Source organism: Mauremys reevesii, linkage group 18, assembly GCF_016161935.1.
Source record: "Mauremys reevesii isolate NIE-2019 linkage group 18, ASM1616193v1, whole genome shotgun sequence".
Taxonomy (NCBI): Eukaryota; Metazoa; Chordata; order Testudines; family Geoemydidae; genus Mauremys; species Mauremys reevesii.
This window is the reverse complement of record NC_052640.1, coordinates 20,226,791-20,245,631: the sequence shown is the minus strand read 5'-3', so window position 1 is coordinate 20,245,631 and position 18,841 is coordinate 20,226,791. Positions and strand designations below refer to the sequence as shown.

Genomic DNA, 18,841 nt, shown 5'->3' with positions numbered 1-18,841 from the left:
CGTACCCTGCCCCTAAATATCCTGACACTGCAATTCCATGTCACGTGTCCTCCCCGGCCTGCACACTGTTGGGCCTCTGATTCCAATTCCCTTTGTTTGGACATTAATACAAATCACACAATGAAAAAAACATATTGAGCCAGGCTCAAGGGGAAGACACGCTCTGCTGGGCTCTGACTCCAGTCTCTGATGCATTCAGCAAAGCCCGACAGACCCTCAACCCTTGGGGCAGCTCCCACCTCACAACTCCAGGTCTCAGGCCCCAGCAATGACAGGACAAGGAGGAAAAGGAAGACAGGAAATAACCTAGGAGGAGACGTTGCTTTTTGTTTAGGTGTTTCCTCCCCACTGCTCCCCCAATAGCCTCTGGGGAATATGCCGAATCCTACAGCTCAGTTCCCATCTTCCAATGAGCTCCTGCTCCGAGGCCAGGTTCACTGTGAGTATCAGCTTCCTGTTTGGAATGGGGGTGATCGGTTTGGCTGTGGGGGGGAGGGAGGCAGGCTTTCACTGAGAACATGGCAAGTCTGGGATGTCAGTGAAGGCAAGAGAAGCGCCAGAGGAAGCCGGTGAAGCTGGCCTTCTGCATTGTGTTTGTACTCAGAGCTCGCCTTGCCACGGCGTCTGTCCGACAGCTAAGGCCTGCTGCCGAATCACCTCTCGCAGCACTGCTGGGGGAAGTCACATGGGGTGTCCTTGTCTTCAGCCACACGCCCCTCCCCCTCCTGGCGGCTGGCCTCGTGTCCGCCGGGCAGCTCGGCGTCGCAGTCGAGGGACTCGTAGATGGTGGGCAGCGTGGTCTGCTGGCTGAGGCGCTTGCGTAGGCCCACCAGCAAAGGCTGGGGCATGGAGGAGACGTCCACGTTGTTGCCAAGATCTATCCAGGCCAAGCATGGGAACTTGTTCATGTCCTTCATGGTGTCCGTCAGCTCCTTCATGGTGGCTCGGGTCAGCCGGTTGCCGCTGAGGGAAAGGTGAGTGAGTTTGGGCAGCGCCCAGAAAAAGGGCAGGAGCAGGCGCACCATGTCATCGGTCATCTCGGTAAAGCTCAGGTCCACCGCAGTGAGATTGTCCCCGTTATTCTGTAGGTAATAGGCCATGCGGTGGACATCCCGCATGGTCAGGGGAATCCCTGATAAATCCATGGAGTCCTGGCTCAGCTTCTTCTGCAGGCTGGTCTTCAGGCTAAGGAGAGGGAGCTCGTTAGAAAGATGGACACAGGGAGGGGAGGGGGCTTGGAAACTGAACCCAAGTAACATTTCCTTGGACGGAACTTCCCTTACTAGATATCTTGCTCTCATGCATTTCCTCCTGGCCAGCCCTAGCCACAGGCTTGCTGGCTCACTGCACAGAGCTCCGTGGGGATGATGGGTTTTGGCTGGGGGGAGGATGTCCAATAATCAGGTTCTAAAGTGACTTTAATTAACTTCAAATCCTTGCATCTCGGATTCTGCTTTACAAAAGCACATTAGACATAACTGTGGTGACAACCCTTAACAAATGGACAGGTCTGCACTGCTCTGTATCTGTGGGTTTGCTGGGTCCCTAATCAAGTGCAGAGGGCTCCCAGGCCTCAGGGCTGTCCTTGGAGTCACCGGCTGTGGAGCAATTTCCCCACCATAGGGCCCCGATGGATCTAACTTGGAGCACACGAGTAGCCCCGCTGGAGTCAATGGGACTATTCACATGCTTCATAGGCGCCTTGCTGACTTGGGACCTAAGAATAAACAAACCACTTCTAGCACCGCCCCTCTGCAAACCTGTTCTCAGGGCCTGTGCACACCTCGTTGCAAAGCTGTTCAGAGGATGCAATGGGGAGGCAGAGAAATGCAACCCGCAGGAGGCAGGACCGCCACAGTGTTCTTGGAGCTAGCAGTAATCCACCTCTATAGCCCCGCTCCATATTCCACAGCTGATGCTGTTCTCCCATGTGCTTCAGTCTATAACAATCCCCCATGAGCAGATGTATATAAATGTGCATTAATGGCTACATAACACCCAAAGGGCACACGGGACTCTGGGAGACTCTCTGATGCGTCACAGAAGTATGAGCTGGAAAAGGCCTGCCAGAATTAGTCCCTGCTCGACACTTACTCGTGTTTGTCAAAGGGAGGAAAATGTTCTTCGCATGCAGAGGATTTGCTCTGGCCTGGGGATGCTGTGTAAAATCTCATCTAGGACTGGACTCAAACGCAGAGGAGGAGGAGGCATTTATTGACATTCTTTAAGTCTTTCAGCAATGCTGGGCATTTGGCTGGGCCGCAGATTTAAATGTTTGCCCGAACTGATCATCAGATGCAGGCTAGGGCCAGGCACACTGAGCTGTCTGGGAGGGATGCACCCGGGCCAAACCGGAGGGAAGTATCTCTTGGATGAGCTGGATCATCGGGTCGCATGGGAAGAGCACAGTCCCCAGGCTCACTGGGTTGGATGGGGAGAGGCACCAAGTACACTGGGCTGGACAGAAGTGATAACATGATTGATGGGGCTTGATTCTCTGGTGTAAATTAGGAGTGGCTCCAGCGGTGTAAAATGGGGGTCAGCGAGGGCAGAAGAAGAGGGTATAATGTAAGAACTAGATATTCTGGGAGGAGCTCGGACGAGCCAGGCTTCCCCTTCCCCTCTTGCACAGAGCTGTGCATCTGACATCCATTACAACCCCAGTGACGCCCTCAGTGCAAACGGCAGCAATAAGTCACGGATCCCACTCCGCCTGGAGCAGGTACCTTCTGTCTCGCCCCAGCAACAAGCCAAGACCCAGAGGAGGCCTTAGCAAGCAGACAAATTATCTTCCCAGAATTGATTTGCCAGCCAGGGCTGCTGCTGGCTGAATCCACCCTCAATCCCAGCCTATGGCTCTTCCCCGTCTGCGTGAGTCTCCTTCTCTCGCCCGCAGTGCCTGCCTGCGTCTTTCACGGTGGCGCTGAGTTTCCTTGCTTCATCCCTCTGGATTTCAGAGGCTTCAAAGGTGCATCTGCTCCCTCCCCTCACCCCTTTTTCTATGTTGGATTCTCCTCTTGTTTGCTTTAAACGGTGCTGTGGAAGCTGCAGCTAGAGGCGTGTGCTTGAGCTGCAGCTGACACAGCTCTCACCGTAACCAGCTGTTTTAACAGGTGCTTGGCTACGTGCCAGGCATGGAGCTCTCTCTCCCAGGGCCTGACCTGGAACTCCCTTGACCGGGAGGAGCACAGAGTGACCTGCTCACAGGTGTCTCTTCCCCACCTGCTTGAAGGAATCCTGACCCGTCCTGAGAGGCAATGGAAAAAAGCTGGTTTACACCAGTCGGTTCTGGGCTTGGCTCCAGTTTTGCTCATGCACCCTCCCTTGCTGTGATTTCTGGAGAGTAAAATCCTGACGCCCCTGCTGTAACACAGAGGGCGCTTCAGAGCCTAGCCACAGCACTGCATTCACCTCGGGCTTTGCATCGTAATGCCCAGACCGAGCCCAGAATGCTCCTATCCTTGCGCAGCAGAAGAGAAAAATACCAGGTTATTCCTAGAGAAATGGGTCCTCTATTATCTCCTAACTTCTTAGTAACAATGGCCTGAAAATTGCAACCCCTGAAAGCTTTTTGAGAGACAGAATAGGTGCATAATCACCATGCTTTCCATTCCCACAGCACAGCGCTTTGGCAATGGTAGGTCAGGTCCTCCGCTGGCATCGATTGACCGAGCTGTAGTGAAGTCAATATGCCCCTTCGCACCAGCAGAGGATCTGCTCCATTAATACAGAGATGGAGCACGCGCTTGTGATCTCTGCAGCAGGCTGGGTGTGAAAGACTGCGCCCTCTCCCAGCTGTGGAGCGGCTCCCTGGGGGGCAAAGACTGCTGGAACTGTGCACCTATTGGCCACTCTGCTCCCCCAGCAATCCCCCCCTTGTGCCTAGGTCTGGGTTACACAACCCTGGCACGGCCTCCCAAAACCTGGCAGAGAAAAGTCACGCTCTCCTGAGCAAGGAACACAGGCAAGAATGATCAGCCCCCTGGGCAGGAGAAATCAAAATGCCTTCTGCCATCAGTGGCAGAGAGCAGGCCTGGGTAGGTGATGGCGACACGCCTGCCAGTCTGACAAGCACCATCCAAGCCACTGTGCCATTATATGTCTCTTCTCCATTGTGAGTGGCCTGGCTCTCCCCAGTACCCCATTCAGAACCCTGGCAAAACCCAGCCCACAATCCCTGGGGTCTCTCTCCCTGACTCCTTCCTCCCACTCCCTGGGAAGGCCCAAACCTGCTCCCACTGAAATCAGGGGCAGTTCTGCCATGGCTTCAAGGGGAACAGGCCCTTCATATCGTTCCATTAATGGGGGCTGCTGTCCACAGCCACCTCCCACCCCACAACCTCTGTATTGGGCCCTGGTGCGACCGCTGCTGGAATACTGTGCCCAGGCATGATGCCCGTGGTTCAAGTAGGATGCTGATAAACTGGAGAGGGCTCAGAGAAGAATCAGGAGAATGATTATCACTACAAGGCAGGTTTTCTAATCATGTAGCGTCAAGGAGCTCAATCAATTTAGCTTAACGAACAGCAGGTTGAGGGGTGACTTGGCTACAGTCTGTAAGTACCCACAAGGGGAACAAATACTTAATAATGGGCTCTTCAGTCTAGCAGAGAAAAGTCGAACGCCATCCAGTCGTTGGCCGTTGAAGCTAGACAAATTCAGCCTGGAACTAAGGTGCACATTTTTAATGGTGAGCGTAATTCACCAGTGGAACAATTTACCAAGGGTCGTGGTGAACTCTCCATCACTGAGCATTTTAAAATCAAGATTGGATGTTTTTCTAAGAGATCTGCTCTCGGAGTTACTGTGGGGCAGTTCGCTGGCCTGTGTTCTACAGGGGGTCAGACCAGATGATCACAATGGTCCCTTCTGGCCTTAGACTCTATGAATCTAAAACTATCCCACCCACAAGATGACTGGTGCTGAGCTCGCTCTTCAGCTTGCGTTTCCCAGATGTCTCCCTGGGCCCTGTCCCCCGCAGCACTGCAAACCTGGTTGTTTGAAACTCACATTGCCCCAGGCACCGACCTGTCTTGATTCCTTAGGAACCCAGGAAACCCCAGGACCCAGTGTAAACATCCTCCCTGCAATGTATGTTGCCTTCCCCTCGGACAGGAAAACAGGGCACACTGGCCAATAGGGGACGAAGCAGCACGCTGGGCGTGCCGGCTTCAAGGCATCGACCTGCTCTGGGGGAGGCAGCCAGTCGCAGTGGAAAGAGTGCAACAAGAGACAGGCTTCAGCCCGTCTGCATTCCCCCTGCTTTTCTCCTGGATAAAAAACAGCCTCTCTGCACACTGCCTCAGTCAGCGCTCCGGCTTCCTGGAAACTGGTGCTCAACTAATGCAGGAAGCTTCGCAGCTGTCGATGAAAGAATCAGCCAACAAGTAATTAAGTCTTGTCTACCAGGAATCGACAGAACCCTGTCTCTGGGACCCGGCCCGCTTCCTCTCACCCTCTCGATGCTTTGGGTCTATGAGGATGGCTGGGCTCCTTTCCATCAGCACTGATTCCCACCACTGGCCCCTGCTCAACTCTCCTCTCTCGTCAGCTGCACGCTTTGGCAGGCGTCGTGCAATGCCGCAGCGGCTCAGCTGCACTGTCACAATGCGAGGATTACAGAGAAGCCCTTTCCCACAGCGGCGAGGGCTCAGAAGGGCTTGTTTCGTTGGCACAGACTTTGCCTGGCTGAGGGCTGCCCTGGTAGCTTGCCAGAAGCTTGCGGCTCACCCCGGTTCCGTATAAACTGGAGCACGCTATAACCGGAGAGGTGGCCAGTGGAGAAGGCAGGCCCCAGCACGCGGTTCCAACCCACCTGACACCAGCATTTCTGCTAAGGGGGGGTCTGCACAGGAGTTCGTGTGGCTCCCTAACTGGCGCGCGGGCTGCATTGCTGAGTGACATAGGCCAGGTCTAACCATACTCCCCGCCTCCAAATCCATAAAGTGCTTGGGCTTCTCAACCCCTTTGTCCTGCTGAGCCAGGCCCAGCTCCTGGCGCCGCCCCTGCCAGCTGTGAGTTCAGCTGCCAGAGGCACCCGCTGCCTGTCTCCCTGGCTAATTACAGCCTGCTCCCTTTTCGCCTTGTATGTTTTTGTCCCCTGCATCCACAGCGTAAACATCTCACAATATTTCCCTGTGCTGCTGCCTGCCGTCGGCACACAGCCCGCCCTTGGTGACGGGAGCCGCTGCCACAGGCTAATTAGCTGAGAAGCACGTGGTTTTGGCAGCTCCTCTCCATGCAGACCCCAACCAAAGCCCTGGATGCCCTATTCCTCTGATTCCAGGCATGGTTCAGGGGAAGGACTGGGCCCTTTTCAGTCGCCTCGTTGGCATAATCTGCCTCCCTGGGTTCCCAGGCGCTGCTCCATGGGCAGTTCTGTAGCTGCATAGGCCAGGCACCAAAAAGATTTGAAAATGAGCAGAACTAACCCAAATGCAGCCCCACGGGCTGGGATAAACACCTCTTCCGTAGCTGGGCCCTGGTTTCCCCAACTCGCTATCGGCGCACGAGAAGAGGCAGCATTTAGCCCTCACCATCCACCTGGGCCCAGTTTCCAGCCCAACACCCAGCCTGATTCCATCAAGCAATTACCTTCCACTGCTTGACCTGGCCCTGGGGGGAGCCGTGCGATCCTGGCCGCAGGATGAGGGTGGGGAGCACAAAGGTGGACTTCTGCCCTACCTTCCCTCCCTGCATCGCTCCTTGGGTACTGCCTGGGGTTTGGCAGCAGCCAATGACCCAGCCCTGAACCTTTTCCCCCTTGGCCCTCCCTGGCTTTTCTCTGCCCTCGCTGATCTGTGAGCCAGGACCATTCCTCCTCCTGGCTCTGCCACCAACTCTCTGTGACCCAGGCCAAGTCACTTCCCCTCATTGTCCGAGTCTCCCCTGGGAGATAATGACACCGACCGCACAAGGACGCTGCACGGATCCTTGGTCACGTAAGAGCTTTCAGGGAATTGCATCTTGACTGATTCCCATTCCCTCTTCCACTTGGCACCCTACTCCCCACCCTTTAACAACTGACCCTCCGGCTACTCCCCCGCTTTCTTTGCCCTCATGGCAATTTTTGAGACTTGCCTTTGTCTGTTGATCCCTGCCAGGGTATTTTGTCAGGAGCACAATGAACGTAACCTGCCACTAGCCACAGCCCCTCTCAACCCGCCTGGTAAATGCTTTCCCTGGTGTATGTTGTGTGAAACCGTAGTGATCCTGGGTGTCAGTGTTCACAGGTGAGGTGAGACTTCCCCAAGCCTTGTGTCCTAGTCACAGGGGGCACCTGGAATTTGGGACTCTTCTGTGCTTTAAGGTGGAGGGTCAACACATGTCCTCACCCTGCCCTGCAGCAGCAAATGCTACCTCTTCCCATCAGCCCCTCTGCACCTTGCTTTGGGCTGGCTGACATCCGGGCCCATAGGAGACAGAGTATCTGGAGGAATAAGCTCAGGGCTGGGCGTTAGGAAGGCCTGTATTCCCATCCTGACTCTGCCACCGAGTGGCTTTGGAAAACTAACTTCAATTCTCTGCCTCGGTTTCCCTATCTATAAAAGAGGGATACTGATCATTCTTTTCCCTGCTGCAGAGGGATGTAGTGAGGATGCTTTAGTTAATATTCACATAGCACTGTGTAAGTGTTACGAATTATTCTGATCTGCCAGACCTGTCATCCAGGGCACTGAGTGATGCTCTTGGAAAAACACAAAGATCTGAAGCCCCTATGAGCTGTTTTCTTGCCTCCCCCTTCCAGAATCGCTCTCTCTGTTTCTCTTTCTAAAGCATCTCTAGTACTGCAGCATCTGGGCACTGCAGAATGCTTACAGAGAAAGAGTGAAACGTATCCAGAAGGGACAGTCAATTCTCCATCCGACGCTGGTTTAGCAGAAGTGGTTCAGCATGAAGATTCCTCTAGCGGGTGCTCAAGGTACAATAACCAAGAGGAAGGAGCCAGGCTGCATTTTCAAATACTGATGCACTGTGCAGTTGTGCACATGCAAAAGCAAATAGCCACATCCGCAAAAATACATCTGCACTCGCAGAACCAGAAAGTGCATGTGCAAATACCCATGTGTTCACAATTACCCATTGTGCAAGTGCAAATTCTTACTGGCATGCAGCACTGCCTGCCTTGTCACTTGCTTATTTTATGGATTAATTTAGTCCTTCACATTCATGAAAGCAAGACACAGCCAGAACCGTCCAGAGCTGGGAATCAAGCAGGTGGGTGCTACGCAAGCTTCCCTTGCACAGCTCTACCAAGGCAGCTCAACCTTAACTTTCAGCTTCTCTCTTACATTCCTGGGCTCCCATTCAGCTCTGCCCATGCACATCCGGCTGCGGTTCCTGCAAAGTGCTGCCAGTGCAGTTCACTCCTGAGCTGGAGCACCTCGGCTATTGGAGTTGCACTGGGGGAAGAGCACTGGAATATCAGTGCAGGTGGCTGTTTCAGCCTCACACCCCTCCTAAGCCAGACTGCATGGTGCTTCTAAATTAACGAAGCCTTGAAACCTCTGAAAACAGTAATGAATAACGTGAGAAAATTCCACATCTGTCAAACTGCTCTCTCGGTGGTGCTCTTATCACCCGACATCTCCCCGTACAAACCTCTGGGAGAAAAATAATTTCTTAATCTATTGCTCTTCTTACCATAACTTTCAATTTAACCACTAGAGTTATACAGTACCCTCGAATATATTACTCTCACTCAGTGCTAGTGATAACACAGGCTGCACAAACACGTTGCTATGAAGGGATCTGTACTGGGTTATAGCATCTCCCATTCTTCGGCGGTTGATCTGAGCTTTTTCGTTGTGGTTTGGTAAGGCTGGGCTTTTCCCTGGTGGTGGAATCTAGTGCTGCAGAATCTAAGCTTTTCCGTTAAAAACAACAGCAACCTTCCAAAGGCTCTAACACTCATGGTGGCAAAGAGAAACCTTCAAAATGTGACTCCGATGTAAACTGATGCATTGCTGTCTGGAGGTTGGGGAGAAGCATGAACCAGACAATAGGTCTGGGAGACGTATGAACAATCCCACTACATTGCTAGGATTTTGCCACTCTGAAGCCTAATGATGCCAACAATTTCACTGCGGATTAAGGCATGGAAGAAAGCAGAGGGACACTCATGTTACAAAGATCTACACCAGCTGTTGTGAGTTGGAACTCAAACTGATGTCATGGGTGGGGGGTGGACCCTGGAGGAGTACCGCCACTTTTTTCCCCTTAGTGTGACCCCTGACAGTCTTCATGTACTAAAAGCATAATCATAATAATAATAATTGGAACACTTATTGGGCCTGGTTCTGACCTCCCATATACCAGCTTTACACCACTGCCATGCCATTGATGGCAGTGGAATTACTCCTGATTTACATCCGCATGAGTGACAGCAGCATTAAGGCCGTTACCTTGCAGTGAAGCACACCTGGCTAAACATGAGATGGGCAGGATCACGTCATGGCTACTCTCTCAGCTGGGTGAAACTGCACAGGCCCATGTACTGCTAACCAGTCCCTGAGTCAGGCAGGCTGCCACTCGCTGCAGCAAGTGTCTCTGTCCCACTGGAGCGGGAGGTGGGGGCCTTCGCCCAGCAGTTTCCATAACTGCGTCACCAAGCACATAACCAAGATGTAACACATGACATGAAGAATGGGCTGGGCATTCCCCATGGTGTCATACAGATACCAGCTGCTGCTGAGAGGCCTTTGGACTGAAATGAGTACTCTGCTTCTGTGTTTCTCCATTTACTATGCCGCTGGCTTGGGGAACACAACAGGTAAAGCCCTGGGCCCTGCTCCTGAGTGATGCTCCGTATGCTGACAACTCCCACCGACTCAGCGCATTACAAGCACCGTCTGTTAGCTGACCTCTAGATGACAGAGCATTGCCATTGCGCTTAATTATCTACTTTAGTGCCTATGGCTGTGCAGGATTCACAGCAATGCCTTAGAAGAGAAAATTTACCCCACAGAGCAGAGCACTGTGTCCATCCATTGTATGGCCCCTAGCACGTTGGCTCATGGCTAGGGCCCTGCCAAATTCACAGTCCATTCTGGTCAATTTCACAGTCATGGGATTTTTAAAATTGTAAATTTCATGATTTCAGCGATTTAACTCTGAATTTCACGGTGCTGTATTTGTAGGGGTGCTGCCCCAAAAGGAGTTGTGGGGGGTCACTAGGTTGTTATAGGGCATGGGTTGTGGTACTGCTCAGGGCCGCCCGGGGGGGGGGAAGAGGGGCAATTTGCCCCAGGGCCCGGGCCTAGCAGGGGCCCACACGAGTGTTTTTCAGGGCCCCTGGAGCTGGGTCCTTCACTTGCTCTGGGGGCCCCGGAAAACTTTCGCGGGGCCTGGCCCGGGCCCCTGAAGCTTCTTCACTGGCGGGGGGGGGGGGGTGTCCTTCAGTTCCGGGACCTGCCGCCGAAGTGCCCCGAAGACCCGCGGTGGGGGTTGCAGTTCGGCAGCGGGTCCCGCTTCGGTGGTAATTTGGCAGTGGGGGGTCCCCGCCATGGGTCTTTGGGGCACTTTGGCGGCGGGTCCCGGAACGGAAGGACCCCCCGCCACCGACTTACCGCCGAAGCCGGGGCCCCCCGCCGCCCAAGACCCCGGGCCCTCGGAATCCTCTGGGCGGCCCTGGTACTGCTACACTTAGTTCTGTGCTGCTGCTCGCGACAGCGCTGCCTTCAGAGCTGGGCAGCTGGAGAGTGGCAGCTGCTGGCCGGGAACCCAGCTCTGAAGGCAGAGCCGCCGCCAGCAGCAGCACAGAAAGAAGGATGGCCTGGTATGGTATTGCCACCCTTACTTCTGCGCTGCTGCCTGCAGAGCTGGGCCCTTGGGCAGCAGCCGCCGCCGCTCTCCGGCCACCCAGCTCTGCAGGCAGCAGCGCAGAAGTAAGGGTGGCAATACCATACCAGGCCATCCTTCTTTCTGTGCTGCTGCTGGTGGCGGCTCTGCCTTCAGAGCTGGGTGCCTGGCCAACAGCCATCACTCTTCAGCCGCCCCAACCCCCTCTAAAATAACTGTGACCCCCCCCCGAAATCTGTGTAGTACAGGGTAAAAGCACACAAAAGACCAGATTTCATGGGGGAGACCAGATTTCACAGTCTGTGACATATTTTTCATGGCCGTGAATTTGGTAGGACCCTATGCATGGCTACAGCTCATGTTTGACCAGCTGAGTGTGCTTTATGTCACAACATGGGGCTCCTACGGGAATCAGTGGGAGCTTTGCCTTTGATTTCACTGGGAGCAGGATTTGGTCCTTAAGGAAGATGAAATCCAGAATGAGAAACTTAAAGCTCTGACGCTCCCTGCATGACGGAGGCACTTTACTAACACAGTGTGTTAGCATAAGTACTTCACTGGGTTTTACAACAGCATGCTGGATAGCCTGGGTAACCGTCTCACTGTTCCTGGGAGGTAGAAGCCTGATCCATACAAAGGAGGATTCAACAACTCCCAGCCTTGCTGTACTGAAATGTGGCTAAAAAGATACTTCCCCATTTGGATTTCCTGGGTCATTCAGTGTGTGATTTACTGAGCAGTTTGGCGCTCCATTGATACAGTGTTTGAGGACAGGACTGTACCTGGTTCCATTCTGACCCATTGGTTTTCCACTGGAGACGAAAGGCTGGTACATGGACCCCTTGGAATGTGACAACCTCCATTTCATTTCCCCCCCATACACACACACACACACTATATTTCCATAACAGCCCTGTGAATAATTTGGACAAATGTATTGTCACTGTTAGGCCTCAAACTTCCGGAAGCTTCACAAAGCGAGCCTTGTAAAATTAGCTTTAAAAAGCAAGCTTTGCAAAAGGCAACAGACCTGTGGTCAAAACGCGCTGCAATCAGATAACACATTATGCTGACTCCTATAAAGTGAGAGAAGTTGTACCCCCCGGGGCACACGTTGTCTAACCCACATTAACCATATTTAAAACAATTGGCTACAAGGAGATAAGTTAACATAGGGTGACCAGACAGCAAGTGTGAAAAATCAAGATGGGGGTGGGGAGTAATAGGAGCCTATATAAGAAAAAGACCCAAAAATTGGGACTGCCCCTATAAAATTGGGACATCTGGTCACCCTAAGTAAACATAAATTATACAGTAAAAGCGACAGCACAAACCACAATGAGAATTTGGCTCACCCTGATTGGTTGGTCTGTTTTGGAACATAGCCAACAGATAACATAAAAAGAAGAAAGGCACGGGACTGTGTGTGTGTTTTGGTCGTAAGGGAAACTTGACCCACAGCCCCTGAACTGAAGGGACGTGCACTTCGCGACCGTCTGTACCTGGCCAGTGCGGAAAACGGCCGACTGAAGGGTAACGTATTTTTCGGATGAATGCAGGGTAAGGTTACGGAGTAAAGAAGTCTGGGTTGCTCGAGCTGATTTGATCTCAAGTTGTGTTGACACTACAGTATTAAGAATAGTAGTGTTGGGATAATTTGACCTCAGGTTATATCAATACTGCAGTATTAAAAATAGTAGTAAGTACCTGATGCATAATATTACATGTATTTGTGCTCGCCTTCAGTATAATTTGCCATTAATATTAATCCTTATTTAGTGCTGGTCTTTAATTCTGCTTTTCTTATTTTGTCTGTGTTGCCTTTATAGTCGAAAGTCATTAAAAGCCTTCTTTGAGGAGTTTTAGTTTCTCTTATATGGACCCTGCTCAACCTCATTACATCTGTGTTGGGTGGTGGGAAATAGCGATCACCCAGGGCACCACTGGGGCCCTGATGTGTGTCTCCTTCTTCCTTGGCCTTGCGGAGATAAAACATAATTAATACCTGGCAGATGCTCCCAGTTCTCTCCATGGCAGGGCTTGTTAATTATCTTCCGGGCCCATCTGACTTGCTGCCAGAAAGCGGAAATCGCATTTCAGAAGAGAACAGAGGCGTTCTGCGTCTGCTCCATGACAACCAGCAGCCAAAAAGGGCAGGGGATGGGGAAGGCAAGAGGAGAGCTCATCCCTGAATGTGATTTCCCTGCCCTGATCTTTCCCAGCTGCCCTGGGATCTGCCTTTGAACGTGACTCAATAGAAGCTGACACTTCCCCCATTTTGTTCAGTGCAGCCATATGGTAGGAAGGGCTTATGGCACCAGGAATACACTGCAGAGGGGCAGATTCTGCACTGCCTTGCATGCTGGGCAGAGGGGGTGAAAACACTCCCAGCAGCATGAGGGAGGGAGTGGAGCATTAGGCAGGGTTTTACATGCACTCTGCGCAGCAGGAAATGACCAGGCAGTGGGGAACCAGGCCCAAGGTCTGAAAGGGAAGTGGGTATTTCTAAGTCTCGTGCTCCTGGTAGCGTCTGTTTTGCTGCAGTGGCCTCGGACCCCAGCTCCAGGGGAGCCTGCTGGCAAGTCTGCAAACCGGTTTCTATCCAGCTTCGATGCCAGTTTAAACACCTGAAGTAAAAGATCCCTATTTGGGAGTCAGTCAGTTATTTCCTGCGTCCTGGCTTGGCCCAGAGGCTGACGAGCCTGGAGCTAAGTCAGCCCTGATTACAGGATGAGCCCCACCAGAGAGGAATCAGGTGAGCGTAGTATGCAAGGAGCAGGAAGTTGCAGCAGAGTCTGCAGGCCATGAGAAAAGCTCTTCAGGCAGGGAGGCCTGTGAGAAGGAAGAAGAACCTTGGGTAGTGTGGACATGTGAATGGACTTTGGCTTAGGGTTTTATTTACAGTTTATTTGATATTAATAAGCCTAGTCCCTAAAGAGGGGTCTCTCTTGACCAAGAAAAAGCTGGAAGTTTATTTGGAAAAAAAAAACCAACCCAGGTGTTTATTTGAACAGCCCAAGAGGGGAAATGGAGGCAGGCTGCCTCTCATGTGGCCCTAAGCCATGAGGGGATGCTTACGAGGCAACCAGCCTGGTTAACGCTGGTGTAGCCAGCAGGATCCTCCAGGGCCCCTCCCATTAAGGAGAGAAACTGAACGTGTGGGACAAGTTGAATGGCAGAAGTCATTCGGTGGCAGACCAGCAGCAATGGATGCAGGCAGTTCCTCAGCGGGAGCAGGAGGCACCGTGAGCCATGCAGCAGAAGGTACAGGTGGTGGGGTTTGAGGCCCAGATACCTGGGAGGGCAGGGACCTGGAGTAAGGATCCACCCAAATGTTTTAGAGGTGGAAAGACAGGGCACATGAAGAGGCCCTGCCCCTGGAATAGTGAGGTCTGTGGGGAAGGAGAAGCCCTGCAAACTGAGGGGGTGAGTCAAAGAGGAACAGTCTGTGTGTTCGCAGAAGTGTGCTGGCCCTGGCTGCTGGAGGTGAGGGACACAAGTGAGGTGGTGCTGGCCACAGCAATCCCCGCTGTGACCGAGCGGAGGAAGGAAACAAAGCCCCAGTTGGCTGCTGGGGAAACATGACCCAAACATGGGGGTGGTCACCGAATGGCAGAGTTGTATTAGTGTTCGGAAGAGGGGGCCAACGCTGAGGCTGTCAGGAAAGTGGACACTGCAGCCAGGGCTCTTACAATGAAACTGCAGGTCCAACAGCAAGGATTTTTAAGAAGTCTGTAAACTCAGGGGTCATAGCCTGTGGCTGGAGACTTGTACATACAGTGCCTGTATTTAAGAAGGGGGAGAGAGGGAAGTGCTATCACCATTATACAAAGCACTGGTGAGACCTCATCTGGAATACGGTGTGTAATTCTGATCTTCCAGTTTGAATTCATCCTTCCTAGACATGGAACAGGTGCAGAGAAGGGCTACTAGAATGATCAGAGGAATGGAGAACCTACCTTACTAGGGGGGACTCAAAGGGCTTGGCTTGTTTATCCTAACCAAATGAAGGCTAAGGGGAGATACGATTGCGCTCTACAAACACGTCAGAGGGATAAACACCAGGGAGGGAGAGGAGTTATTTAAGTTAAGGGCCAATGATGGCACATGAACAAATGGATATAAACCGGCCATCAATATGTTGTTAAGCTTGAAATTAGATGAAGGTTTTTTAACCATCAGAGGAGTGAAGTTCTGGTACAGCCTTCCAAGGGGAGATGTGGGGCCAAAAAAAAGTTAACTTATTTCAAGACTGAGCTTCGTAAATTCATGGAGTGGGTGGTATGAGGAGATTGGCTATAATGGCATATGGCCCAGCCGCGACTACTATTAGCAAATATCTCCATTGGCTAGGGCTGGCACACTAGATGCGGAGGGCTCTGAGTTGCTACAGAGAATTCTTTCCCAGGTGTCTGGCAGGCAGGGGTCTCCCACAAGCTCAGGGTCTAATTGATCACCATATATTGGGTCATGAAGGAATTTTCCCCTAGGTCAGAGTGGCAGAGACCTGGGGGGTGGGGTGTTGCCCTCCTCTACAGCATGGAGCCCGGGGCTCTTGCTGGTGTGAATTGGAGTAAATGGTAGATTCTCTGAAACTTGAAGTCTTTTAAATCAAGATATGAGGACTTCAGTAACTCAGCTGGAGATTATGGGTCTATGACAGGAGTGGGTGGGTGAGGTTCCGTGCTGTGCAGGTCGTCAGACTGGATGATTGTGATGGTCCCTTCTGGCTTTAAAGTCTGAGTCCGTGCAATGCAGCGCTGGCAGGGGGGCTAGAGAAAGTCTGACTCTCTCCGGCAGAGAAGCCAGCAGAAATTGGCTGCATTGAAAAGAGCTAGGGAGCTGGCCCTGAAGGGAAAAGAGCGAACCTGAAGGAGAGCTAGAGGGTTTGCAGATGGAAAACAGTCTGGCAAGCTGTGATGGCCTCAGGAATTAGGGAAGAAAAGAAGAAAAATCCCCTCAAGTAGAAGTTGCCCTGGGGTGGGCAAGGTTTTCAGTGCAGGGTGGGGCATGTAACAGGGTGGCTTACTCCAGGGCTAGCTTAGCTCCATGTTCTCTAGCCGATGATTACAGGATGAGCCCCACCTGAGGGGAACTGGGTGATTCCAGTGTCAAACGAGCAGGAAGTTGTGGGGCGGGGGAACAGGGTTGCACTGAGGCTCAGGAAGCTGTGGCAGAGTCTCCAGGCAGGGTGGTGTGGGAGGACGAAGAGAAATCTTGGGTTGTGTGCACTTCTGAATGGACTTTGTTTTGGGGTCTGGAGTAATTTTCAGTGCATTTTGTATTAATAAGCCCAGTCTCCCAGGAGAGGTGTAAAAACCTAAGGGGGAAAAAAAAATGAAGTGAAATGTATTTGAGTAATCTGGAGGGGAAACTGAGGAAGGCTGCCTCTAGTATGACCCTAACACCTCCTAGCTATACCTGATTGCAAGGTAGCGCTGCCCATTTCGGACCTACATACATGTCCCTCCATCATACACAATCTAGTCTCATTGCTTCTTCCTGTGTGTTACTGACCACGGAAGTGCTGCAGCTGGAAATGGAGGCTGTGGAAAACGTCAAGGCCTGCAGCTGTGTTTGGACTTGGATCCTCCAGGGGACCATGCCCTGTTTACAGCTGTTGTTGTTCTGATCTCAAACCAGGGTTGTATGTAACTGCAGACTTGTACATGATTCACTGCCCCTGCTCTGTTCTTCCTGGCTGTGATGCTGTATCAGATGGGATGGTGCATTTTCCCTGTTATAATCCTTGTAGAATTCCAACAGAGCCGAATCAAGCACTGATGTTGGAGTCTAATGTGGAAACAGCTTCATTGTGTCCCGAAACTGGGGCTCAGGGCAGGTTTCACACTGATACGTAGAACCAGGCCAGACACACCAGGTTTCAGATTCCTCTCCAAAATTATTTTATTGCATTGGCATCAGGGCAGTCGGCCCCTCCAACTCCACCTGACCCATAACAGCCTCGCTTGGCACCTTCACTGACCTTTAGGTCTCTTCGGGGTAATGGCAGTGGCCTGCTACTCAGAAGTGGTTTGGGGAGGCAGCTAGCCTCCTCCCTCCCCCTCTACCTCTTCAGGTGGTTCCCCAATTCCCACACCGTGCATATATCTTCTGTAGCCTTTCGGCGTAGACATTCACTACAGCGCCATGGGGGGTTCTTCCATTTGTGTAGGTGATCCACCTCCCCGGGTGGCTGTAGCTAGGCTGACGGAAGAATTCTTCCATCAAACCTAGCCCTGTCTACACTGAGGGTTAGGTTGGCAGAGCTACATCTCAGGGGTGTGGATTTTTCATACCCCTGAGAAAGACAGCTATGCTGATCATCAACGTTCAGTGTATACCAGCCCCGTTTGCTGTGAACTAAATGTTAGTTAGGCTAAAAACCACAACCGCATCAAAAAGTGGGGTTTCCATGGTTAACTCTGGTTCTCCACGTGAAACTACAACAGGTAACTGAAAGCTGCCATTTAATGCTCCGTAGTGGGATGTATTTTTAATTCACCATTATTTGTGTCAATGTTTCTGAGTTTGGACAATCAAACATCTTTCCTAAATTGAAGTCAACTTAGCCCTGTCTTTTGACTAATGCTGAGGTCACTTCCTGCCATGTGAATGTGGCTGAGGCCAGCCCAGTCTCCTTTTATTTCTGTCTCTTCCTCAGCATCCCAAATGATTGATGTCAGGGCATCAGGCATGGCTCTGGCAATAGGGTGAGCAGTGAAGTGGTGGGTTCTCTTAACGTCTGGAGACAAACGTTATCGGGTTAGGAAAGCTCCCAGGAGCCTCGAGATGTGTTAGTAGGATAGGAAGCCTTTTACTGTGAAGCTCTTGGTTTAAATCCTGCCTGGGACAGCTGTAGCTAGAAGTTATTGCTGTCTGATGGATTTTTGGTGGCCCATGTGAAATGAGTTTGGTGGTATTAGTCCCCTTCCCCAAGTGTAAGTGTCCGCAGCATGTCTCAGACACCTATTCCCTGTCATCAGTGCTTAGATACCAATGGGAGCAGACACCTTTAGAAATACTGAGAGAGATCACAAAAGTCCACTACCAAAAATGGCATTACCTGGCTACCCTGTCTCAGCAGAGCACTAGAAGATGGTCTTGGAAGATCATGTGCCCTCCCTCCCTTGAGGCAGTCCCGACAGGGTGCCATGGTTACTCCGTGGCAGACTGTGTAAACTGGGAGTAACTTCACTGAAATGGATGGAGCTGCAGAGGGGCAAAGCTGCTGTAACCAAGATCAGAATCAGATGCAGCAGGTGGAAGCTTGCGTCCAGCTATTCCTGAGCTGCAGGGCAGCGGAGGATGTCAGTCCCCAGGGCTGCCTGTCTTGCACCTTCCACCACCACCGAATTCATGCAAAGTTACAGTCCTGGAACTTTCACATCCCCCCATTCTCCAGGAAGCATTGTCTGTATTGCAGGAACTCAAGAATTATTGGTTGGAATTACTTTAAGGCCTAGGGAGCCGTAAAGAAATAACAACAAATGAAGCCTGCGAGGTCATCATAAATTGGCCATGAACAATTTGGCTGAGGTACCTTTAAGAGATCAAAATCAAATGAAGCATTCAGTTGCCACCCAAGTGTTTTCAATGTGGTTTTTCTCTTGGCTCCTGAGGGTGCAGACAGGGCTGGGCTAGCACACACCATGGCAGTGAACCGCTGGCTGTGACCGAGCAGATCCCCTCCTAACCTCCCCTTCCCTTTCCCAGCCGAGTTGCTCACCATGCTTGGGACTTCCTGCGGGGCATGCCGTGCCTATGCCACGTGGAGTGAGGGCTCAAGTGGTAAATCAGCTGCCTGCAGATCCTGTCCGCGGACTTCCAGGGGTCGTATTCCTGGAAACAAAGGGACAGCTCAGCCTCCTGCTCCGTGACTCTGGCGCATCCTGGAAACGCTCCTGGGCCACCGGGAGAAGGTGGAACCTCTAGAGAGCCTCAGAGAGGACAGGTGGGATGGGGAGGGGAATGAGACACACAGGGAGGTGAGACGGAGCCAGGAACAAGAGAGGGGGGGTAAAAGCAAAGATGGGGCAGT

At 52.0% G+C, this 18,841-nt stretch overlaps 2 protein-coding genes across 6 annotated transcripts in view; one reads left to right on the top strand and one right to left on the bottom strand.

Annotated features, from left to right (window-relative positions):
* LRRC75B (leucine rich repeat containing 75B) overlaps window positions 1-18,841 on the bottom strand; it is a 34,027-nt gene continuing 15,186 nt past the window's right edge. The window contains exons 3-4 of the mRNA XM_039505366.1: window positions 18,530-18,642; window positions 1-1,185 (exon numbers count right to left, since the gene is read on the bottom strand). Of these exons, the coding sequence (XP_039361300.1) occupies window positions 654-1,185; window positions 18,530-18,642 (645 nt within the window). The 3' untranslated portion in view covers window positions 1-653. The remainder of the gene's footprint in view (window positions 1,186-18,529; window positions 18,643-18,841) is intronic.
* GGT1 (gamma-glutamyltransferase 1) overlaps window positions 12,255-18,841 on the top strand; it is a 97,472-nt gene continuing 90,885 nt past the window's right edge. For 2 of the 5 annotated variants that reach the window (XM_039505363.1, XM_039505359.1), the window contains exon 1: window positions 13,619-14,064. In XM_039505363.1, the coding sequence (XP_039361297.1) occupies window positions 14,007-14,064 (58 nt within the window). In that variant the 5' untranslated portion in view covers window positions 13,619-14,006. Of the gene's footprint in view, window positions 12,361-13,618; window positions 14,065-18,841 lie in introns of those variants that run through there. The other 3 variants (XM_039505361.1, XM_039505358.1, XM_039505357.1) reach the window with 3 other exon arrangements.